Source organism: Palaemon carinicauda, chromosome 23 (genome assembly GCF_036898095.1).
Source record: "Palaemon carinicauda isolate YSFRI2023 chromosome 23, ASM3689809v2, whole genome shotgun sequence".
Classification (NCBI taxonomy): Eukaryota; Metazoa; Arthropoda; class Malacostraca; order Decapoda; family Palaemonidae; genus Palaemon; species Palaemon carinicauda.
Window position 1 is genome coordinate 64931161 of NC_090747.1, and position 12500 is coordinate 64943660.

Below are 12500 nucleotides of genomic sequence, written 5' to 3' on the forward strand. Positions count from 1 at the left end.
ATATATTATATATATATATATATATATATATATATATATATATATATATATATATATATATATTTATATATATTATAAACACATACACACACACATATGTATATATATATATATATATATATACATATATATATATATATATATATATATATATATATATATATATATATACGTATATATATATATGTGTATATATATATATATATATATATATATATATATATATATATATATATATATATATATATATATATATGTATGTATGTGTATATGATTTATAGTTCTCATAATTCCCTCAATCATTTATTCCTTAGTATTTATTCATTTATTCGCCTATCTCCATCGACTCCCCCACTAATCATTTTACAATTAAGATGAACCTAATCAAACTAGCCACGCACATTCATAAAATCACCAAGATATTAACCCTTCCTATCTTTAATTCCATATATTCTAAAACAACTTCCATTTTCCAACCTATTATTTGTCCCCCTTTACACCTTCAAATTCCTTTCTACTACTTTCTACTACTTATAATTCTCCCTTAGCCACCTTCCCACATTCCTCCACTCTGTAGAACCAACAATTTATCAGAGCCTTTCCTCTCTTAATCCAACACTCTCTTGGGTTAGAGTTCTCTTGCTTGAGGATACACTCGGTCACAATATTCTATCTTGTTTCTCTTCCTCTTGGTATTTTGAAGTTTTTATAGTATTTATATGAAATATTTTTTTTTTATATTTTTTTGTTGTTCTTGAATTTCTCTTGTAGTTTATTTCCTTGTTTCTTTTCCTCAATTGGCTGTTTTCCTTGTTGGAGCCCTTAGGCTTATAGCATCTTGCTTTCCCAACTAGGGTTGTTGTTTAGCAAGTAATAATAATAATAATAATAATAATAATAATAATAATAATAATAATAATAATATAAGAAATATTTGTTTCAACGTTGCTGTTGTTCTTGAACTTCTCTTGTAGTTTATATCCTTCTTTCCTTTCCTCACTGGGTTGTTTTCCCTGTTGGAGCCCTTGGGCTTATAGCATCTTGGTTTTCTAACTAGGGTTGTTGCTTAGCAAGTAATAATAATAATAATAATAATAATAATAATAATAATAATAATAATAATATAAGAAATATTTGTTTCAACGTTGCTGTTGTTCTTGAACTTCTTTTGTAGTTTATTTCCTTCTTTCCTTTCCTCACTGGGCTGTTTTCCCTGTTGGAGCCCTTGGGCTTATAGCATCTTGCTTTTCCAACTAGGGTTGTTGCGTAGCAAGTAATAATGATAATAATAATAATAATAATGATAATAATAATAATAATAATAATAATATAAGAAATATTTGTTTCAACGTTGCTGTTGTTCTTGAACATCTTTTGTAGTTTATTTCCTTCTTTCCTTTCCTCACTGGGTTGTTTTCCCTGTTGGAGCCCTTGGCCTTATAGCATCTTGCTTTTCCAACTAGGGTTGTTGTTTAGCAAGTAATAATAATAACAATAATAATAATAATAATAATAATAATAATAATAACTCACTCTCAATTTACAACTTGTTCTAAGGTCGACCGTATCTCTTCGAATTGGCTTTTCCTTCAACTCATTATCTGTTTATTATGTTTCTTTATAATTATGTTTATCTGATGCTTTTAATGCATATGAAGGAATAATTCTTGTATTTTGATTGAATATGATACATTTCCTCCATTCTAAAACTCTTTGTTTTATTCTTTTTTTTCTTAAGTTTATTTCTATAACTATATATATATATATATATATATATATATATATATATATATATATATATATATATATATATATATATATATATATACTGTATATACATATATATATATGTATATATACATATATATACATATAAATATATATTCGTAGACAGATAGATAAATATATATTTCAGTAAAGAGAGAGAGAGAGAGAGAGAGAGAGAGAGAGAGAGAGAGAGAGAGAGAGAGAGAGAGAGAGAGAGAGAGAGAGACCTAAATATGCTTAATTACCCTAATCTTTATTTCGTACATCATCCCCACAAATTAAACATTTATTTAGGTAAACGTCTTTTTAACAATTATTATGATTACATATTTTTTTTTCAGGTATAAATGCAGTGTTCAATATAGTTCAATGTGTGCGTATTCTAGCATTTTTTTTTTTTTTTTTTGGTGAGAAATAAAAATTAGGTATTGATAAGTCTCAGAGTATGAAAATCAAGTCACATTTAGATGAATAAGTTTATTCATTGTCCGTAGATAGAACACTTTGATTAAGTTGAAAGTCTTAAAAAGTCATATTACCACATCAATGTTGAATGTGAAAGTGCATAACATGTGGCAGACTGAGACATTGATGTGTGAAGGGTGGAGACAGAGTGGTTTTCTTCATTCACGATCGGTACAAGTCCAGAACAGTTCCATATAATGAGGTCATTTAAATTGGCAGTATTTTTAGGTCAAAGTCATTTGAAAATAACAAGAGTTATAAGCCTTATTTTTCTTATCGTTCCTCAAAATTGAGTAGATAAGAAAGTTGAGTATATAAGAAAGTCTATAATTAAACAAATGTATAAATATAGCATTGTTAATTTGGAGGGTTTTCTATATTCTTAATAAAAAAATATAATGTAAACATAAAATTTGTATTTGATGAGTTTTCTATATTCTTAATAATAACAATGTAATATAAATAATTGGCATATATTCAATCTGATGAAATATGTTATTGGGTAAATATATCTTTTTTTTTTTTTTTAAAGTATTTCTTTAAATTGTAATTTCATATCAAGAGAGTCTTCGTAAATAATCAATGAAGTCTGTTACTTTCTCTGAAATGATACTGAATACCATTTTTCATTTCTGGCCAACGTCATTAACCCTTTCACTGCCATTGGTGACTTAATCAAAATTTGAAAAAGGGAAGCAACTTGTGGTGGTCGATGTGGTAACGTCCCTGACTGGCGAACGCCAGACTGGGGTTCGAATCTCGCTCAAACTCTATAGTTTCTTTGGTCGCTGCAACATCACCATCCTTTTGAGCTAAGGATGGGTGGTCTATATGCTGAGTCATCAGCAGCCATTGCCTGGCCCTCCTTGGTCTTAGCTTGGATGGAGAGGGGCTTGTATATATGGTCAGTCTCTAGGGCATTGTCCAGCTTGATAGGGCAATGTCACTGTCTCTTTCCTCTGCCATAGCAAGTTAGTATTTATTTGTAAGGTCTTGATAAGAGCTTTCCAATTAATATCAACAAGATGGATTTTCTGTGGCCTTAAATGATTTTGTTACATTAGAAGTTTTGTTGAAAATACCACTGGCGGTGAAAGGGTTAAATAACTGGATCAAGTCCTACTTCACAATAATAAATAATGGATATAGAATCACATCATTTAGATATTCGCCTTCATCGTGATTAATTACTAATTTGAATGGTCATAACCTTGCATATTCATACACAGCTAAGTTAATATTAATAGTTAATCCTTATTTCAGTCAGTCCCATAATAAATTCTTTGGTACGGTTGGCTTCAATAATTCCGGTACACTTCATGGGAAGCTAAGATGTCTGACAGATGTACGGTTCGTTACATGATTCCCTGGCACACCTCACCACGATGAAATGCACCCTGTCACGCCCATACTTTGCGGTGAGTGATCAAACAGATAGTGTAAGGAGAGATGGCAGAGGTGGTTTGGGGTGGGGGGTGGGGGGGGGGGGCGAAACACAGGAACTCACAGTACAGGTCTGGCTGGGAGCAATTTCCCATAGCGAAGTATACCAAGGATTCATGTGTCCAACTGTACATTGTATCGGGTAACGCAGTGTTTAGCAAAAGAGAAAAGGTTTGTGGTGGCCGATGTGGTAACATCCCTGACTGGTGAAGGCCAGACTGGGGTTCGAGTCCCGCTCAAATTCGATAGTTACTTTGGTCGCTGCAACCTCACCATCCTTGTTAGCTAATGATATGCCTAAGGGGGAGCCTATAGGTCTATCTGCTGGGTCATCAGCACCATTGCCTGGCCCTCCTCGGTCCTAGCTTGGGTGGAGAGGGGGCTTGGGCGTTGATCATATGTATAAATGGTCAGTCTTTAGGTCATTGTCTTGCTTGATAGGGCAATGTCACTGTCCCTTGCCTCTGCCCTTCATGAACGGCCTTTAAACCTTGAAAAGCTGCCTCTGAAACAAAGCCACTGAACTTGTAAACAGGCGATCAAAGGAATTTTTATTAATACTACAAAGTGTTGTTGAGTGAATAGCAGTATTTATCTATACAGCACTTCATATGATAAATAAAAATGTTTTTGATCACGTGTTTAAAAGCTCAGCTGTTTTGTTTTACAGGCAGCGTTGCCAACAGTTTCTCTCTTTTGCTAAACAGAGCGTTACTTGCTTCAATGTACGCTAGTTTCTCCTCCTGAGGGAACTCAGTACTCTGAGCAATCTCAGGTCACTGAATGCGCAGGGCGTGCTATCAGATGTCACCTCAGGTTCCCTGAAGTGTACCGTAATTAATAAATCCAATTATACATGAGAAAAACATGCTAAACGTTAAATGGTGCCAATTACAGATTCGAAGTTGGATAAGATACTCTATCCACTAGCCATAATTGGGGTTTCTGAAAGAAAAACAGAGGGAAAATGATAGGAACAGAGAGTTGATAAGACCTTCTGCTGCAGATTTTACTTCAATGTATAATGGGAGACCAACGAAATTGATAATTGTTAATAATAAAACATCTGCCTGGCCAAGGAACAGGCTGAAGTGAGTCACTGATCTTACACAAGATGGAGACGAGACGAACAGCCATAAGCGAGACACGTATTCCATGGAGAGGAGTTAACGGGTGCTCTAAGAACATACACAGATGTAAGACATGAACAATAAAGAGAGAACTATGTGATGCACAAACCTTGAACTCGTCGTGGGACTGAGTACCACCGTCACTAAGAGGAGGATGACTAGACACCTGCAAGAAAGGGTCCCTAAGACTCTGTAGTTACTGTGGACTGGGATTGTGTGTGTATTGCATAATTCGTGTATTGGTATAGAAATTTATTACATAAATTTACATAAATACAAGTGATACAAGTGATACCACTATAGTCCATTTCTTTTAGAGTCATATTTGCACCGACTCGCAGCGGTGCCCTTTTAGCCCGGAAAAGTTTCCTGATCGCTGATTGGTTGGACAAGATAAATCTAACCAATCAGCGATCAGGAAGCTTTTCCGAGGTAAAAGGGCACCGTTGCGAGTCGGTGCAAATATGACTCGCTAAAAGAAATGGACTATAGTAGTTAAAGTATAAATGAAGAGAAAGTAAATTTAAGCAGGAAAATCCAAGAAGTATGGAATTATGAATGTTGGATCTTCGGAGGACTGCGAAGCCGAATGGTCGCTAACATGGGAACATCATGTTAAAAAAAAAAAAAAAAAAAAAAAAAAAAAACTAATATATTCAATAAAAAGAATAATAGTCTCGTGCCATTATTAATAAAAAAGATAATTTGATATACAAGATTTGAATGTCATAACATGGAATTCACACGAATTTAACTTTTTTACTATTTTTTTTTAAAAGTAATTCTCTCATGTGGCATTAAACACCATCTATAGATCACAATGAAGCATTGTTTAATGAGTTAACCCAAAATACCACTACAGATGAAGACACTCTTCCTATTCTGGAAAAAAAAATCCATTTCTAACCTCGTTAAATAAAACAAAAAACATAAAAAAATTCATGTTTTAGAATCTGAAACATACCAAACTTGGACACTTTTCCTATTCTGCAATTGAATTGCATTTGTCGCCAGGTTAAATAAAAAGAAAACATTAAAGAATTCAAATTATATCATCTGAATCATACTAGACTTTTCCTATGCAATAAAATTCCATTTCTCACTTGGTTAAATAAAAAAAAAAACGAAAAAATTCATATTTTAAAATCTATAGCAGACCCAACATCAAACACTTTTCTTAATTTGCAATAAAATTCCCTTTCTCACCTCTTATAAAAAGAAAAACATTAAAATAATTCATATTTTAAATTCTATAAGAGACCAAACATCAAATATTTTTCATATTCTTAAATAAAATTCCATTTCTCGCCTTTTATAAAAAGAAAAACCATTAAAATAATTCATATTTTAAAATCTATAAGAGACCAAACACCAAATATTTTTCATATTCTTAATTAAAATTCCATTTCTCACCTCGTTAAAAAAAAAAACATTAAAATAATTCATATTTTAAAATCTACAGGAGACCAAACAACAAATATTTTTCATATTCTTAAATAAAATTCCATTTCTCACCTCGTTAAAAAAAAAAAAAACATTAGAAAAATTCTTATAATCAAATCTCAGAGACCAAACACCAAAAAACCCCCTAGATTTACAAGCATTCTCTCACCTGTTTATCGGCCATGTTCCTCACATGACAATGGAGGAAAGTCGTTGACTTGATCTGAGCTGTCTGGTTGGTCACGGTGACATTCTCCAGGCTGGCCACCACCATCCCTCTCTGGCCGAGGATGTTGCCCTTCTCGGGATCCCACATCCTCTGTGGGTTGTCTGTGCCTTCGATGAAGGCTATAGGATAGGGGGGGGGGAAGATGATAATAATCTTTAATTAAGAGGATCTATATCATAATATATACGAGTATGCTCATACATGGTTGATTTATATGTATGTATATATGTATATTTATATGTATATATATATATATATATATATATATATATATATATATATATATATATATATATATATATATATATATATGTGTGTGTGTGTGTATGTATACATATATATATATGTATATATATATATATATATGTATATATATATATATATATATATATATATATATATATATATATATATATATATATATATATTTGGTGTATATGAATACACACACACATACATTATACATATATATATATATACACACACACACACACACACATATATATATATATATATATATATATATATATATATATATATATATATATATACAGACACAGACATATACATAATTATATATATATATATATATATATATATATATATATATATATATATATATATATATATATATATATATATATATATATACGCACACACATATATATCTATAAATATATATATATATATATATATATATATATATATATATATATATATATATATATATATATATATATGAGTTCATGAGTGTGTGTGTATATATCTGGCTGTGTGTTTGAAAGTGTATATGTATATGCACGATTAAAACTGAAAACATCTGACAATTTGTGAAGAAACACTATTAATTCAGTATTTATGTTTCTAATTTGTATATGCGATATGAAACACAACCCAAATTCGTCAACATTTTACGCAAACACTTTTGTTATTGTTAATGAACTAATCGTAATAAAAACAATTCGGGATAAATGGAAATCTAACTTAATTTTACTGTTTTTATCAAATATATTCTGAAAGAGAATAGTAAATGCTCTTTAGGGGTGATGGTGGTAAACAATAGTTTTTTTCACAGTTTTATTATGTCACTACTTTTGAAGTCCAACTCGTATAGCCTTGGAATTATCCTAAATATCATTAGAATACAGTATTTTTTGATTTATTAAGAGATATAAAGATATATTGAATACTGTATTAATTGATTTATTAAGAGATATAAAGATATATTGAATACGGTATTTATTGATTTATTAAGAGAAATAAAGATATATTTAAATCCATATTTCTTTCCTCTAGTAGTTATCCAAAAAGAGCATCCGTAGAAATTAAATTTCCTGTATTTTTGGGCGTTAGTTTTGTCTATGTGTGTGTGTTTGTGTGTGTGCACGTGCGTGTCATTTATTATTGACCTTCATCCCTTAGTAAAAGAGAGAAAAACCAAATTAGATAGCATGAACAGCAATAATGAAAATGTCCTTTAAGTGTATTGAAATTCTGATAAGATTCATTTATTCTTTGTCTTTCAAGAGCTCTTATTACTGCTGAAATTTTGACAGAATAAAAAGCTTTCGCATAGTGTAGAACTGCGGGGAAAATAAACAGACAAAGCTCTTAATCGTACTGCAATTCTGACATGATTCATTTCTTCTTTGTCTTTCAAGGGCTTTCATTACTGCTGAGGTTTTGACAGAATAAAAAGCTTTCGCATAGTGTAGAACTGCGGGGAAAATAAGCAGACAAAGCTCTTAATCGTACTGCAATTCTGACATGATTCATTTATTCTTTGTCTTTCAAGGGGTTTCATTACTGCTGAGGTTTTGACAGAATAAAAAGCTTTCTCAGAGTGTAGAACTACGGAGAAAATAAATAGACAAAGCTTTAATCATGTTGCAATTCTGACATGATTCATTTATTCTTTGTGTTTCAAGGGCTTTCATTACTGCTGAGTTTTTGACAAAATAAAAAGCTTACTTATAGTGTAGAACTGCGGAGTAGATAAACAGACAAAGCTTTAGTCGTATTGCAATTCTGACATGATTCATTTATTCTTTGTCTTTCAAGGGCTTTCATTACTGCTGAGGTTTTGACAGAATAAAAAGCTTTCGCATAGAGTAGAACTGCGGGGTAAATAAATAGCAAGAACCAAAATAAAATGGTCATGAAAAAGCAACGCTCAGGTTACACACAAGCGCACACTTGAGCTGATGAGGAAGAAGAGAGATCTGACAGAAATAATTAGTTGGACAAAGGGGGAATTTGATCTTCCCCTTATCTTGAAGTGCGCTGGGAGATGGCAGCGAGGGGAGTCGTGGGGAGGAATGGGGAGGAGTGGGGAGGAGTGGGGAGGAGTGTTGACAAGTGCTTGAGGGAAGAGAATAGAAGCGAGGGATTTGGAGGAGAGTTATTTAGGGAGAGTAAAGGAAAGATCTTTGTGTAGAATAACATGGAAATGTTTATCTTATGTTAAATCTATCATTCTTGTTGACACAGACGGAAAGATGAAGTGATAAGCAAATATTTATTCTTGTGTTTTATAGTTATAAAAATATGATTGTATAAATTGTTAGTATTGGTATATTAGTTTGTATTCCTTTTTCAAATGAAAAAACCTCATACTTTAATTTTCTATTAATATATAGAAAGCAGTAGAACAAGAACTTATAAGAAATAATTGAATAAATGATATTGACTAGAAATGAGTAAGATAATCAAATTATTCAAGTTTTCTTTTTATTGTGTTTGTAGCACCCTGCTTTTCCAATTAGGGTTTTAGCTTGGTCTAATAATAATAATAATAATAATAATAATAATAATAATAATAATAATAATAATAATAATAATAATAATAATAATAAAATACTGCTAATAATAAAGATAATAATTATGATAATAATATTAATAATAACAATAACAATAATAACAACAAAAACAACAATAATAATAATAATAATAATAATAATAATAGATAATAATAATAATAATAATAATAATAATAATAATAATAATAAAAATAATATTAGTAATAATGATAATAATGATAATAAGAGTAAAGATAATAATAATAATAATAATAATAATAATAATAATAATAATAATAATAATAATAACAACAACAACAACAATAATAATAATAATAATAATAATAATAATAATAATAATAATAATAATAATAATAATAATAATAATACCTGTTTGTTCATTTTGATAGGCGCAACTTGAATGCCACAACGCTGCCAAGGAAATGGCGGTCATCCATATTCTCAGAGTCATGCCGGGGAACCTGGCAGTGTCCACAACCCTCGACCTGCAAGACAAATGCCAATAGTTATTCTCTGAAAATACCCCATAAGAAATATATGAAACCGAAATATACATTTCTAATGCAGGTTTTTATGCTCTTTCCAAAAAGGAAATTAATTTTTTCAAGAAATAGAAAATAAAAAAGTTATGGCTAGTTAAAGATGAATATTTCATCTGCATTTGTTAAAAATTTATTTTTTTCCTCAGATAATATGAAACCAAAATATACTTTTCTATTGGATTTTTTTATGCTCTTTCCAAAAATGAAATTCTTTCTTTCGAGAAATGAAAAATATAAAAGTTATGGCCAGGTAAAGATGGTTATTTCATTTGCATTTTTTAATGAAATTTAATTTTCTTTTTTTCCTCAGATAATATGGAACCAAAATATACTTTTCTAATGCAGTTGTTTATGCTCTTTCCAAAAAGGAAATTAATTTTTTCGAGAAATGAAAAATGAAAAAGTTATGGCCAGTTAAAGATGGTTTCTTTTTTTCCTCAGATAATATGGCTACCAAAATATACTTTTCTAATGCAGTGTTTTATGCTCTTTCCAAAAAGGAAATTCTCTCTTTCGAGAAATGAAAAATGGAAAAGTTATGGCCAGTTAAAGATGGTTATGTCCTCTGCATTTGTTAAGAAACTTAATTTTCTTTTTTTCCTCAGATAATTTGGCTACCAAAATACACTTTTCTAATGCAGTTGTTTATGCTCTTTCCAAAAATGAAATTCTTCCTTTCGAGAAACGAAAAATAAAAAAGTTATGGCCAGTTAAAAATGGTTTCTTTTTTTCCTCAGATGATATGGCTACCAAAATATACTTTTCTAATGCAGTTTTTGATGCTCTTTCCAAAAATGAAATTCTTTCTTTCGATAAATGAAAATGAAAAAAGTTATGGCCAGTTAAAGATGGTTATGTCCTATGCATTTGTTAAGAAACTTAATTTTCAATTTTTTTCCTCAGATAATATGGAACTAAAATATACTTTTCTAATGCTGTTTTTCATGCTGTTTCCAAAATTGAAATTCTTTCTTTCGAGAAATGAAAAATAAAAAGGTTATGGCCAGTTAAAGATGGTTATTTCATCTGCATTTGTTAAGAAACTTAATTTTCCTTTTTTCCTCAGAGAATATGGCTACCAAAATATACTTTTCTAATACAGTTGTTTATGCTCTTTCCAAAATTGAAATTCTTTCTTTCGAGAAATGGCAAATAAAAAAGTTATGGCTAGTTAAAGATGGTTACGTCCTATGCATTTGTTAAGAAACTTAATTTTCCTTTTTTCCTCAGATAATATGGCTACCAAAATATACTTTTCTAATGGAATTTTTTATGCTCTTTCCAAAAATGAAATTCTTTCTTTCGAGAAATGAAAAATGAAAAAGTTATGGCCAGTTAAAGATGGTTATGTCCTCTGCATTTGCTAAGAAACTTAATTTTCCTTTTTTCCTCAGATAATATGGCTACCAAAATATACTTTTCTAATGCAGTATTTTATGCTTTTTCCAAAATTGAAATTCTTTCTTTCGAGAAATGGCAAATAAAAAAGTTATGGCCAGTTAAAGATGGTTATGTCCTCTGCATTTGTTAAGAAACTTAATTTTCTTTTTTTCCTCAGATAATATGGCTACCAAAATATACTTTTCTAATGGAATTTTTTATGCTCTTTCCAAAAATGAAATTCTTTCTTTCGAGAAATGAAAAATGAAAAAGTTATGGCCAGTTAAAGATGGTTATGTCCTCTGCATTTGCTAAGAAACTTAATTTTTTTTTTTCCTCAGATAATATAGCTAGACTAACGTCTAGTCTAACCTAACCTAACCAACCTAAGATTAGGATAGGTAAAATAACCATCTTTAATTGGCCATAACTTTTTTATTTTTCATTTCTAAAGAAACTGCTTTAGAAAATTGTATTTTGGTTTCATACTTTTTGCGGCAGTGAAACCAAAAAGATCCGAATTATATATGTGGTCTTACATAGAAACATCACATACAACTGAAATATATATAAACAACAACAACAATAACAACAATAACAAATATAGCCATTTATAGCCCACTGCAGGACAAAAACCTCAGATATGTCCTTAGACTGAGGTTTGGTCATTTTTATTGCCACGCTGGCCAGTGCAGATTGGTGATGGTGGGAGACTTTATTGTGATTAATCAAAGCAAACTAACCTAGTATGGGTGGGTCCCGACTAGTACAGCTTTGCTGATCATGGTGATATATAAACCCTTTCGCCACGTTATATATATATATATATATATATATATATATATATATATATATATATATACTGTATATATATATGTATAAATATGTATATATATATGTATGTATATATATACTGTATATATATGTTTATATATATATATATATACATATGTATATTTATATACAGAATATATGTATATTTATATATATATATACATATACATATATATATATATATATTTATAAATATCCATCTATATATATATATATATATATATATATATATATATATATATATATATATATATATATATATATATATATATATATATATATACATATATAGATAGACAGATAGATAGATAGACAAATATATTAATATATATATATATATATATATATATATATATATATATATATGTATATATATATATATATATATATATATATATATATATATATATATAGAGAGAGAGAGAGAGAGAGAGAGAGAGAGAGAGAG

At 29.6% G+C, this 12500-nt stretch overlaps 1 protein-coding gene across 2 annotated transcripts in view; it reads right to left on the reverse strand.

The window, feature by feature from the left end:
- The window catches only part of LOC137616953 (lachesin-like), a 24048-nt gene extending 14273 nt beyond the window's left edge, over positions 1–9775 (reverse strand). The window contains exons 1-3 of one of the 2 annotated variants that reach the window (XM_068346822.1): positions 9666–9775; positions 6418–6596; positions 4915–4971 (exon numbers count right to left, since the gene is read on the reverse strand). In XM_068346822.1, the coding sequence (XP_068202923.1) occupies positions 4915–4971; positions 6418–6596; positions 9666–9747 (318 nt within the window). In that variant the 5' untranslated portion in view covers positions 9748–9775. The remainder of the gene's footprint in view (positions 1–4914; positions 4972–6417; positions 6597–9665) is intronic. The other variant, XM_068346823.1, reaches the window with a different exon arrangement.
- Positions 9776–12500: the final 2725 nt, after the last annotated feature.